Source organism: Colletes gigas, unplaced genomic scaffold, assembly GCF_013123115.1.
Source record: "Colletes gigas isolate AHSC1104 unplaced genomic scaffold, ASM1312311v1 Colletes_gigas_Sc00043, whole genome shotgun sequence".
NCBI classification, from domain to species: Eukaryota; Metazoa; Arthropoda; class Insecta; order Hymenoptera; family Colletidae; genus Colletes; species Colletes gigas.
In genome coordinates this window covers 1,180,930-1,194,720 of record NW_025106672.1, presented here as the reverse complement: position 1 = coordinate 1,194,720, position 13,791 = coordinate 1,180,930, and the positions used below count along the sequence as shown (strand labels likewise).

General features: G+C 41.0%; 2 protein-coding genes across 3 annotated transcripts in view; both read right to left on the bottom strand.

Moving 5' to 3' along the window:
- The window catches only part of LOC122403024, a 67,296-nt gene that overhangs the window by 24,466 nt on the left and 29,039 nt on the right, over positions 1-13,791 (bottom strand). The gene's annotated exons all lie outside the window — the stretch shown is intronic.
- On the bottom strand, positions 5,658-9,926 carry LOC122403033 (uncharacterized protein K02A2.6-like). Its single transcript, XM_043406314.1, has one exon. The coding sequence runs from the start codon at positions 9,924-9,926 to the stop codon at positions 5,658-5,660; it is 4,269 nt and encodes a 1,422-aa protein (XP_043262249.1).

The window sequence follows — 13,791 nt, the reverse complement described above, 5'->3', positions numbered from 1 at the left end:
TCAGAAGTTATGACGTTTTAAAGATACGCATGAAATTTTGGTGTGACATTTTAATTTTTTTCTCGAAAGTCGTTAAGATTTCGAGGGTATGTTCATTGACCAAAAATTATTGTAATTGACTCCTGCAACTAAAAATAATTTTTTTACAATGATTTGAAATTTTTTAATGTCGACGAAAAATTTCTCCACCTAAACGAATTTTTTTCTCGAAAATGCTTAGGAATTCGAGGGTATATCTACTCATCAAAAATAATTGTAATTGACTCCCCTAGCTAAAAATATTTTTTTTAGAACGTTTTGAAATTTTTTAATTTTGCCAGAACATTTCACCACCTACTGGAATTTTTTTCTCGAAAATGCATAGGATTTCGAGGGTATATCTACTCACCAAAAATAATTGTAATTGACTTCCCTAGTTAAAAATATTTTTTTCAGAACGTTTTGAAATTTTTTAATTTTGCCAACTTTTACCACCTCCTGTCGATTTTGTTAAAAAATTAGTTTTCGATTTTTAATAATTTTATTTGGCGACCTACAGAAAAGTTGTGTAATAATTTTTTGTAGGTACACATGGACTCTACTTCAGAAAAAAATTTCATGGAAATATATCCACTATTGTAAGATTTATGGCTGTTTGAAAATTAGACCATTTTTATGGGGGTTTTCTAATTTTACGAGTTTAATGAACAACTTTTTCAATATTGTTAGAGTTTCTACATATTCTTCACTAAAATACGTATTATTTGCCTTTCGAAACATTGAAATCCTTTAATCCGTTCAAAAATTATGATTTTTTAAAGATATGCTTGAAATTTTAGAGTGACATTCCTGGCCTGAAATTATATTTTCAGTAAAGAATTTTTTTCTCGAAAGTGCGTAGGATTTCGGGGATATATCTAATCACCAAAAATAATTGCAATCGTCCCCCTCAACTAAAAACAATTTTTTCAAAACGATTTGAAATTTTTTAATTTCGATGAAAAATTTCTCCACCTACTGGAATTTTTTTCTCGAAAATCCATAGGATTTCAAAGGTATATCTAATCACCAAAAATTATTGTAATCGACCCCCTCAACTAAAAACAATTTTTTCAAAACGATTTGAAATTTTTTAATTTCGATGAAAAATTTCTCCACCTACTGGAATTTTTTTCTCGAAAATCCATAGGATTTCAAAGGTATATCTAATCACCAAAAATTATTGTAATCGACCCCCTCAACTAAAAACAATTTTTTCAAAACGATTTGAAATTTTTTAATTTCGCTGAATAATTTCTCCACCTACTGGAATTTTTTTCTCGAAAATCCATAGGATTTCAAAGGTATATCTAATCACCAAAAATTATTGTAATCGACCCCCTCAACTAAAAACAATTTTTTCAAAACGATTTGAAATTTTTTAATTTCGATGAAAAATTTCTCCACCTACTGGAATTTTTTTCTCGAAAATCCATAGGATTTCAAAGGTATATCTAATCACCAAAAATTATTGTAATCGACCCCCTCAACTAAAAACAATTTTTTCAAAACGATTTGAAATTTTTTAATTTCGCTGAATAATTTCTCCACCTACTGGAATTTTTTTCTCGAAAATCCATAGGATTTCAAAGGTATATCTAATCACCAAAAATTATTGTAATTGACACCCGCAACCAAAAATATTTTTTTTAGAACAATTTGAAACTTTGTAAATTTAATTTATTAATAACTTTCCAACGAAGTCTCAATCAACAAATTAATATTCTTAATTTTCGCCTTATTTTAGCCTCCAGAATCTCTCTTTAAAATTTTTCCCAGGATTGCCCCAACACCCTCTATATAAATAGTTTTTCCGACCGACAAAAAACCCTTTCGAGATCAAGTCATGCTGCAAAAGAATCAAACCCTAACCTCGGTTAGGTTTTCACCTATCCGCCCAACCCTACCAGCTCATAATCGATCGATGAGAAAAATGATGTCTCGAAATAACATTTACACAAGCCATCCCGCCCACCCAACGCTTTTCCATAATATTTCAAATAGAATAATCAGAAATTTCCAACAAAAAATAACCACAATTTCATTTTATTCGTATTTAGGCTCAATTTTAATCGCAAAACCTATATACAGGGTGGTCCACGCAATTGTTACAAGTCATAACTCCGTTATTATTGCATTTCCGAAAAAATGCCAAAGGAAAAAGATAAATGGTTCGAAGAGCACTACATCTGTAGGCCTTTAAATTTTTTTTAGATGCAGCAGTGCATGTGCAATTAACAATTGCATAATTTCTTTAAACAGAAATGCATATTTCTTTTTACACAGATCGATTCTTTTGTTCATTCTACGTAGAAAATGATTAGGGTACCATGGCCAAAAAATCATTAGATCTCGAGATATTTTCAAAAAATTTTTTTTATTGTTTGCACAACTGCGTTTAAATTATCTGCAGTTATTCTCAGATTCTCTAAAGAATCAATGGGATTCGAATAAATTCTATCTTTCAAATTAACCCTACAGAAAAAAGTCAAGGGGACTTAAATCAAGTGAACGGGCTGGCCAACGTATTGATGTATTTGTTGCGATAACGTTACTGCAAAACTTATTTTTTAGAAAGTTTCTGTTACGATAACAATATCGAAAGGGTGTTTACCTTTACAACATAGTCACGAAGTGTTTGAGTATCTTTTTCGATAAAGACATTTTTTGAAAATATCTCGAGATCTAATAATTTTTTTGCCATGGTACCCTAATAATTTTTTACGTAGAATGGACAAAAGAATCGATCTGTGTAAAAAAAAATATGCATTTCTATTTAAAGAAATGACGCAATTGTTAATTGCACATGCGCTGCTGCATCTAAAAAAAATTTAAAGGCCTACAGATGTAGTGCTCTTCGAACCATTTATCTTTTTCCTTTGGCATTTTTTCGGAAATGCAATAATAACGGAGTTATGACTCGTAACAATTGCGCGGACCACCCTGTATATAGCCTATCACACCTAGATAAGTATCATCTTGGAAGTCCAATTTTAATAGAATAATCAGAAATTTTCACCAAAAAAAAACCACAATTTCATTTTGGTCTTCTTTAGGCTCAATTTTAATCGAAAAACCTATATATATAGCCTATTACACCTAGTTAAGTATCATCTTGGAGGTCCAATCTCTTAATTCTCCCTTGTCCCAGGGTAAAATGGCTCTCCAGCTTCGTAGAGGGCTCGAGGTGAAGTGAAGAATACTCATCGGTGACGTGGCGGTAGTAACCGCGTTGCCCCGAAACGAAAACCGACGCCGCGAGTTCCGGGGTTCCCCGTTCGCGCGGCTCCAGTCGATTGTCTTACTAAGAACTTTTTCCATCGCGAGCTACCGAGGGAACTATGCACGACCGTGTACCGGGGTTTATTAATATTTACTGCCGGTGTAACGTAATGTAGGTCGAGCCACGACACCAAAGGGAGGGTAGGCTCTCACCCTGCACGCTGCTAGACACCAGCTACTTGCAGATAAGATTTTTATCTTTCGTACTTTATTTTCCATCGTAAACAACGATGGCCCGTTCCCTTCGAATCTTTCGAGATTTCAATCTTCGAAGGCGATACAAAGAAACTCAGATTTTTATGCACCAAACCGAACCATGGACTCCATGTGCCATTTCAGTGCCACATGGTGAGATTTCATTTGCAAAAGGGTCAATTGATTTCAATCTATAAAGGGGATACGAAGACACCCTTAAGAAAGATTTTTATGCACCAAATCGAACCATGGACTCCATGTGCCATTTTGTTACCACATGGTGAGATTTCATTTGCAAAAGAGTCAATTGATTTCAATCTTTAAAGGAGATACAAAGACACCCTTAAGAAAGATTTTTATGCACCAAATCGAACCATGGACTCCATGTGCCATTTCAGTACCACATGGTGAGATTTCATTTGCAAAAGAGTCAATTGATTTCAATCTTCAAAGGAGATACGAAGAAACCCTTAAGAAAGATTTTTATGCACCAAACCGAACCATGGACTCCATGAGTCATTTCAGTACCACATGGTGAGATTTCATTTGCAAGAGGGTCAATTTTCAGTGAAAAAACCTCTCACTTCCGGTGTCACCAAGCTTGATGGATCGATCGAGTGTTTGGTGGTGGGATTATGGTCTTGTTTGGTAATTTTTGTGTTCCTGGGTGTACAAGGAAGCGTGAAAAGTGGAAAATAATGAAGAAAATTCGAGTTACCACCCATCCCCGTTGATGAGTTTCGCGATCGCGATGCGCGGGACGCAGAATCGTTTCCTTCTCGAGCGATCAATAAACCATCCTCATCCCCGTTTACGGAACGCAAACGCAAAGTACACAAGCGTCGTCGGGGGTACCATGGTACGTGCAACGAGGTCACACACGTGCACGTGCATCGTTGCGTGAGTTTGTGTCAATCTCCAGGCGCCACGACGCGACGCGACGGTACGTTGCTCGTGAGAGAAGAAAGAAATTAACGGCCAAGTCCCCCTGGGATGACCTTAATTCCGATGCGGAACGACGACCAATCGTCCGCCGCGATCCTTTACTTACGCTCCTGCACCCGAAATATTACGATCCAACGCACCACCACTTTCGAGTCATCCACACAACTTGAGAAACTCATTGTTGAGTGTGTAAAGTTGTCATCTTTTGTTGGAGGTGGGATTGGGAGAGCTAATGGAGATTCAGGATCAAAATTAAATTGGTAAAATTGGTCGACAATTGATTTTGAGACCTAATGTGCTCCAAAGTAGGAGATACAAATTCAATGATGCCTGAGTCGGCATCTTTTGTTGGAAGTGGGATTGGAAGAGCTAATGGAGATTGTTATGGATGTTAATGGAAATTTAGGGTCAAAATTGAATTGATAAAATTGGTCGAAAATTGATTTTGAGACTTAATGTGCTCCAAAGTGGGAGATACAACTTCAATAATGCTTGAGCCGCCATCTTTTATTACAGGAGGAATTGAGAAGAGCCGGTTGAGAAGTATACTTACATAGATGCTAATGAAGATTTAGGCTCAAAGTTAAATTGATAATATTGGCCAAAAATTAACTTTGAGACCTAATGTGCTCCAAAGTAGGATATACAACTTCGATAATGACTGAGTCGCCATCTTTTATTAGTGGGGAGCTTGAAGATCTACTTGAGAACTATACCTATATAGATGCTAATGGAGATTTAGGGACAAAATTAAATTAATAAAAATGGTCAAAAGTTGGTTTTGAGACCTAATGTGCTCTAAAGTAGAAGATACAGCTTCGATAATGCCTTAGTCGCCATCTTTTATTAGAGGGATTGGAGAGGTGCTTGAGTAATACATGTACATGGATGCTAATGAAGATTTAGGCTAAAAATTAAATTGATAATATTGGCCAAAAATTGACTTTGAAACCTAATGTGCTCTAAAGTAGAATATACAACTTCGATAATACTTTAGTCGCCATCTTTTATTAGTGGAGGGATTAGGAGAGCTAATGGAGATTGTTATAGTTCTTAATGGAGATTCAGGCTCAAAATTTCAATAATAATGTTGTGTTCGTCGCGGGCATGGGCTCCCCGTCCAGCCAACTGACTCTCGCCGCCCCGGCGCATGGCAAGCCCGTTTGCCGCGCCTCCTGGCGGCACCTACTATACCCAACATCTTCCCTTCAGAAAAGTCAGCACTCCAAATAGGATTTAGAGGCTGGATCTAACATCAGTCTTCTTACTGGTGCTCGAAGGCGGGTTGGTCTCGTAGATGCTGGTTGGGTGACCGCTTCTTCGAAGTGTTGGTTCCCGGACAACTGAGTTTCCTGCGAAGTGTTTAGGTGTATGCCAGTGTCGGGAACGGTCTGCGGAACAGAAGAGGTGTTTGGGGGTGGTTCGTAGAATCCCCAGTTGTCGATCTCATCTCCTCCTCTTGGCTTTGCCGTTCCACATCCTCCCCTCCAAATGTGGTTAATATGTCGATCAACCACCTTGCCGTTGTCAAGGCGTACCGTATAGCGCGTCTTAGATAAGATCTTCCAGACCTCGCCCTGTTCACGCTTATTCCTGCTCGTCAAGACCACTACACGATCTCCCACGGAAAGTTGACGTGGAATGGTGCCGTGGTGTCTGTTAAACTGCTGCTTCATACCTCGTCGTATTGCCGGAGTAGACGCTCCAGAATGTTCACCGGTTGAGAACTTAGGAAACAGTTTGGTGAACGGCGTGTTCATCCGTCTGCCGAAGAAGATTTCGGCCGGAGATTTCCCGGTATCTGTTGCGGAGCACGGCGAATACCTGTAGCTGTACAAGAACTCGTATAACTGTTTCTTCCAGTTTGTAGGATCCTTCGCGATAGCTCTTTTTACCGTATCCACCATTCTTTCGGCCTGACCGTTCGATTGTGGATGATTTATTGCTGACAAGAGATGCGTACATTGCATTTCACGACAGAAGACAGCGAATACTTCTGCTGTAAACTGGGTGCCGTGGTCAGTGACGATCACCTCGGGAGCGCCATATCTGGCGAAAATTTCGCGACACATCTCGACGGTACGGCTTGCTGAAATCGAGGTTGAGAGTGATACGTCTAGGTATTTAGAGTATGCATCCACAAAAATTAGGATGTATTTTCCGTCGATGGGACCAGCGAAGTCCAGGTGCACCCGCTCAAGGGGACGTGATGGTACCGGCCACGGGTTGAGCGGCACCTTGCGAGGAAGCTTCTGGGTCAGCGCACAAGGATCGCACTGGCGTACAAGCTGTTCGATGTCTCCTGACATTTTTGGCCAGTAGACGTACTCTCTTGCGAGTTGTTTCATTCGACGGATGCCCGGATGTCCTCGGTGGAGAGCGGTCAAGATAGCTGGCCTCAGCTTGTCAGGGATGACAATCCTATCACTGAGTAGGAGTGTACCGTCCACTATGGCGAGTTGATCGGCGCGTCTTTGGTAGTGCTGTAAGGACTCAGGATTCCCAGTACTGCTCCAGCCTTCTCTGATGGCCTTGAACACAGCGGTGAGGATGGAATCATCTTCCGTAGCCTTTTTTAGCTTGCCTCGAATTTCCTTTCCGAACGAGTCGATGCAAGTATTCCTGACTTGGAGGAGTTCCTTTTCGACCTCCTGCACCCCCGCCACCTGTAGTTCTTCGGCATTATCCTGGCGGAATTTTACCATCAACCGCGACAAGGCGTCTGCTTGCCCGAAGTCTTGAGTACGAATGTATTCAATCTTGAAATCATACCCAAGAAGACGCAGTGCCCAACGCTTGAGCCGTGCTGCTGTGGTTGGTCTCAGGCCCTTTGTGTTTTCGGTTTGGAGCAGGGCCACCAGTGGCTTGTGATCAGTTTGTAAGACGAACCGTCTGCCCCATACGAATTTATGGAAGCGTTCAACTCCAGTGACGAGCGCAAGTGCTTCCTTTTCCAGCTGGGAATAATTCCGTTGGGAGTCCGTGAGACTTCGACTCATGTGATAAACGGCGCGTTCGTGTCCGTTAGAGTCGCGTTGAAGTAGGACTGCTCCGATCCCAGTGGAGCTAGCATCGGCAGCCACTATCAGTGTCTTTGTTGGATCGTAGTGTTCTAGCAGGAGTGGACTCAGCATCACATTTTTAATCTTTTCCATAGCAGCGTCGTGATGTTTATTCCACATCCAAAGCTTGTTTTTGCGTGTCAGCTCTTCGAGGGGACGCTTTATTTCATGTAAATAGGGAATAAATTTCCCGTAGTGGTTCACCAGACCGAGAAGACTCTGCACCTCTGAAACATTTTTTGGATTAGGCATGCTTGCTATGGCCCGTGTTGCCTCAGGATCGGCAGAAATGCCATGTTTATTCACTATCAACCCAAGATATTTGATTTGTTGAACAGTGAAAAAGCACTTCTCGAAGCTGAGTTTCCATCCCTTTTCCTCCAGGCGTTGCAAGGTCCGCACTAGACGCTCGTCGTGCTCCTGACGATTGCAACCTACAACTATGACATCGTCAAGGTACGCGTAAACTCCTTCGAGCCCAGAGAGGGTACTATCCATTGCTTGCTGGAAAATCGCCGGCGCCGTTTTGATACCGAAGGGTAGGCGCTTGAACCGAAATAGCCCTTTCGGAGTAGTAATGGTAGTAATTTCTCGATGGGCCTCGTCAATCTCAAGCTGCATAAACGCCTCGCTTAGATCGATCAAACTGAAAAAACAACCACCGTTAAGTTTTGTAATAATGTTATCCACACTAGGCAGAGGGTGACGGTTGTCTGTCAGAGCGCGGTTGACTCCGGTAGAGTAGTCGGCACACAGTCTAATTTTCCCATTGTTTTTCCTGACCATAACGATGGGTGACGCCCAATCCGATGACTCCACACGCTCAATGATATTCCTTGATTCCAGTCGCTGGAGTTCCTCTTCGAGGGGCTTCTCCATGGCAAACGGAATTGGACGACAAGGAATTTGTACAGCCCGCGCGTCACTTGTGAGATTGAATTTGACTGTGAAATCGTGACACTTCCCGAGTTCGTTCGAGAACAGGTTAGGAAATCGTTTGGTGACTGCGTGCGCGTGTGCGTCGCCAGTTGGCGTGGCTGTCGGTACAGCTTTGTTTGTAACTCTTTTGGCCGATGGCGCAACTGCCGGCCCTAAAGAGTACGAAGTGTTCAACTCTGACAGCGGAACAGACCAAAGCTGGAGATTATCGACGGCGTTTAGGCCGAATAGATTCACACCATTCCGATTGGCGACGTGAATATCGATTTCCGCTTCTCGGTCGAGCACACTGACCGTCGTGCGAAAGCAGCCGAGTGTCCCAAGCTCGCTTCCTCCAGCGTGTACCACCGTTTCGCTTTTCGTAAGGCCCGGGGATCCCAGGTGGCGCCAACAATCTTTCCCGATGATAGTGATATCCGAACCGGTATCGTATTGAAGAGTTAGGATTTTGTCGCCCACAGATACCGCCACGAAACGTCGACGTCGTTTACTGACAGTAGAAAGTGCCAGCGTGGTTACACTCTTACTTTTTACGACAGATTTCAGCTGTTTCCCTTCTGATCGGCACACTACGGCGATGTGGCCCTTTCTGCCACACTTGTTGCACATTGCATCCCGAAATTTGCATTTTACACGAGGGTGATCACCACCACAACCGTTACATTTGACACTTGTGGGAGGTTGAAACGAACTGACCGGAGGTTTCGGCCCTTTCGGATCGTACCGTTTCGGCACTTTCGGATCGTACCGTATCGGCTGTGTCACTTTGAGAACCGAAGGCGACACAGCGCTCAGCGGATTTTCAAGCGTTTTCATGCTTGAAGATATGTTTAAGTACGCTTCCAGTTCGGTGACAACGTCTTTGAGGGAGGCTTCCCGATTTTTCTCGACAACTCGGAGAGCTATCCTCTTCAGCTCGTCGTGTTCACTCGAGTAGCAGAATGACTGTAAAAGTAACAGTATTCTCAACCCATCGTCGGACAATCCCGGTCGATCAAACTCGGCCGCGTGGCGATTGATGCGATCGATATGCTCCGTGATTGGGGTAGACTTGTCGTATCGGTAATTCAGGACTTCTATACGTCGGCGTATTACCGACACCTTGTCTCGGAAGAGTTCCTTTAAAACTTCCAGAAGGTTCTCTTGACTCATCTCCGACGGATTTAACGGTGCGACGTGGTCCACAAGTCTATCAAATTCCGATTGACCGAGCTTGTCAAGTACGAGACGTGTTCTCATTTCCGGAGAGAGACACGCTGCCTCCGTGCAGATTGTAAACTCGTGACGGAGAAGCCATTTCCTGAACGGCTTTGTATCCTCTGCCGTCCCGTATGTATATTTTTCGATGCGAGCACTTAACTGATTATAAGCGTCGATTTGAGGTGGTCCTCCAGCCTTCCCTGCACTACTCTGTTGAATTTGTAGTTGAAGCAGGCTCTGAATGGCTGACGTGAGAGACTTTAGGTCGTCATTGGCGGTCGCCATGATGCACGTTTCCCACACGACACAGGTTCTGCTGAATTTTGGTACGAAAATTCAGACTTCTTTAGCCGCAGCGCCAGTTGTTGTGTTCGTCGCGGGCATGGGCTCCCCGTCCAGCCAACTGACTCTCGCCGCCCCGGCGCATGGCAAGCCCGTTTGCCGCGCCTCCTGGCGGCACCTACTATACCCAACAAATAATGTTGTCCAAAAATTGATTTTGAGTTTCAATGTGCTCTAAAGTAGAAGGTAGAACTTTGATAACGTCTGAGTCGCCATCTTTTATTAGTGGAGGGATTAGGAGAGCTAATGGAGATTATTATAGAAGCTAATGGATACTCAGGCTCAAACTTGAATTAATAAAATTGGTCGAAAGTTGATTTTGAGACCTAATGTGCTCTAAAGTGTGAGATGCAACTTCAATAACGCCAGAGTCGCCATCTTTTATTAGAAGGGGGATTAGGAGAGCTAATGGAGATTTCTATAGATGCCAATGGAGACTCAGGCTAAAAATTACAATAATAATGTTGGCCAAAAATTGATTTTGAGTTCCAATGTGCTCTAAAGTAGAAGGTAGAACTTTGATAACGTCTGAGTCGCCATCTTTTATTAGTGGAGGGATTAGGAGAGCTAATGGAGATTATTATAGATGCTAAAGGAGACTCAGGATCAAAATTAAATTGATAAAATTGCTTGAAAGTTGATTTTGAAACCTAATGTGCTCTAAAGTGTGAGATGCAACTTCAATAACGTCTGAGTCGCCATCTTTTATTAGTGGAGGGATTAGGAGAGCTAATGGAGATTTCTATAGTTGCCAATGGAGATTCAGGCTAAAGATTACAATAATAATGCTGGCCAAAAATTGATTTTGAGTTCCAATGTGCTCTAAAGTAGAAGATAGAACTTTGATAACGTCTGAGTCGCCATCTTTTATTAGTGGAGGGATTAGGAGAGCTAATGGAAATTATTATAGATGCTAATGGAGACTCACGCTCAAACTTGAATTAATAAAATTGGTCGAAAGTTGATTTTGAGACCTAATGTGCTCTAAAGTATGAGATGCAACTTCAATAACGTCTGAGTCGCCATCTTTTATTAGTGGAGGGATTAGGAGAGCTAATGGAGATTTCTATAGTTGCCAATGGAGATTCAGGCTAAAGATTACAATAATAATGCTGGCCAAAAATTGATTTTGAGTTCCAATGTGCTCTAAAGTAGAAGGTAGAACTTTGATAACGTCTGAGTCGCCATCTTTTATTAGTGGAGGGATTAGTAGAGCTAATGGAGATTATTATAGATGCTAATGGAGACTCACGCTCAAACTTGAATTAATAAAATTGGTCGAAAGTTGATTTTGAGACCTAATGTGCTCTAAAGTATGAGATGCAACTTCAATAACGCCAGAGTCGCCATATTTTATTAGAAGGGGGATTAGGAGAGCTAATGGAGATTTCTATAGATGCCAATGGAGACTCAGGCTAAAAATTACAATAATAATGTTGTCCAAAAATTGATTTTGAGTTTCAATGTGCTCTAAAGTAGAAGGTAGAACTTTGATAACGTCTGAGTCGCCATCTTTTATTAGTGGAGGGATTAGGAGAGCTAATGGAGATTATTATAGAAGCTAATGGATACTCAGGCTCAAACTTGAATTAATAAAATTGGTCGAAAGTTGATTTTGAGACCTAATGTGCTCTAAAGTGTGAGATGCAACTTCAATAACGCCAGAGTCGCCATCTTTTATTAGAAGGGGGATTAGGAGAGCTAATGGAGATTTCTATAGATGCCAATGGAGACTCAGGCTAAAAATTACAATAATAATGTTGGCCAAAAATTGATTTTGAGTTCCAATGTGCTCTAAAGTAGAAGGTAGAACTTTGATAACGTCTGAGTCGCCATCTTTTATTAGTGGAGGGATTAGTAGAGCTAATGGAGATTATTATAGATGCTAATGGAGACTCAGGCTCAAACTTGAATTAATAAAATTGGTCGAAAGTTGATTTTGAGACCTAATGTGCTCTAAAGTGTGAGATGCAACTTCAATAACGCCAGAGTCGCCATCTTTTATTAGAAGGGGGATTAGGAGAGCTAATGGAGATTTCTATAGATGCCAATGGAGACTCAGGCTAAAAATTACAATAATAATGTTGGCCAAAAATTGATTTTGAGTTCCAATGTGCTCTAAAGTAGAAGATAGAACTTTGATAACGTCTGAGTCGCCATCTTTTATTAGTGGAGGGATTAGGAGAGCTAACTTAGATTAGTATATATGCTAATGGAGACTCGGGCTCAAACTTGAATTAATAAAATTGGTCGAAAGTTGATTTTGAGACCTAATGTGCTCTAAAGTGTGAGATGCAACTTCAATAACGCCAGAGTCGCCATCTTTTATTAGAGGAAGGATTAGGAGAGCTAATGGAGATTTCTATAGATGCCAATGGAGACTCAGGCTAAAAATTACAATAATAATGTTGGCCAAAAATTGATTTTGAGTTCCAATGTGCTCTAAAGTAGAAGGTAGAACTTTGATAACGTCTGAGTCGCCATCTTTTATTAGTGGAGGGATTAGGAGAGCTAATGAAGATTATTATAGAAGCTAATGGATACTCAGGCTCAAACTTGAATTAATAAAATTGGTCGAAAGTTGATTTTGAGACCTAATGTGCTCTAAAGTGTGAGATGCAACTTCAATAACGCCAGAGTCGCCATCTTTTATTAGAGGAGGGATTAGGAGAGCTAATGGAGATTTCTATAGATGCTAATGGAGATTCAGGCTAAAAATTACAATAATAATGTTGGCCAAAAATTGATTTTGAGTTCCAATGTGCTCTAAAGTAGAAGATAGAACTTTGATAACGTCTGAGTCGCCATCTTTTATTAGTGGAGGGATTAGGAGAGCTAATGGAGATTATTATAGATGCTAATGGAGACTCACGCTCAAACTTGAATTAATAAAATTGGTCGAAAGTTGATTTTGAGACCTAATGTGCTCTAAAGTGTGAGATGCAACTTCAATAACGCCAGAGTCGCCATCTTTTATTAGAGGAGGGATTAGGAGAGCTAATGGAGATTTCTATAGGTGCTAATGGAGATTCAGGCACAAAATTAAATTAATAAAAATAGCCAAAGATTAATTTCGAGACTTAATCTACTCCAAAGTACAAGACACAACATCAATAACACCTAAAATAGTTGTTAATATCATGCTTCAATATCACTTAAGCGGATCAATTAGATGAAACATTCAATGCAAGGATGTTGAGGAGGCTAAATATGAATTAATCCTCAAGGAGTATTAACATAATGGGAATTACCAATTTCTCTAGAGAGACTCGAGTATTCGCTCTCGACAGTATAATTACCAAGAACATTATGCACCATATTCTTCCTGCTGATCGATTCCAACCTATCCTTTAAGATTCAACTTGTCCTGTCTGATAAAAAAAAAAAAAAGAAACAAATTTCATCCTCCAAGTATTCGACAGTGTTTCGAGCTTCATCGAGCAGCATTTTATGCATCGACTGGATAACAGTGTTTCAGTTCTTCTTTTCCCCCAAGAAACCTTGGACGTTCTGGGTAAATTAAATGTCTTGAGTGTGCTTTGACACGGCTCGATGGAAGCAATCTATCGTTTATGAAAGGTGCCGTGACAAGCTCGATTTATTAAACGCTTATCGAACGATTTATTCGCTGGCCTTTAACGATACTGGTGTTGGTAATTCCCCGCTTTTATCCACTTTTCATTATTCCCGCGCTCCTACGATCTTCCCCCGTAATTTTCATTAACTTCCCGTTTCGCCGTTTCGTTTCGAGACGTTTCTTTCGATCTTCAGCTACGCCTCCAATGCAGCGTCGTTTCTCCACCGTTCG

Coding starts and splice junctions, on each gene's coding strand:
- LOC122403033 (XM_043406314.1), bottom strand. CDS start 9,926: ATGGCGACCGCCAATGACGACCTAAAGTCTCTCACGTCAGCCATTCAG.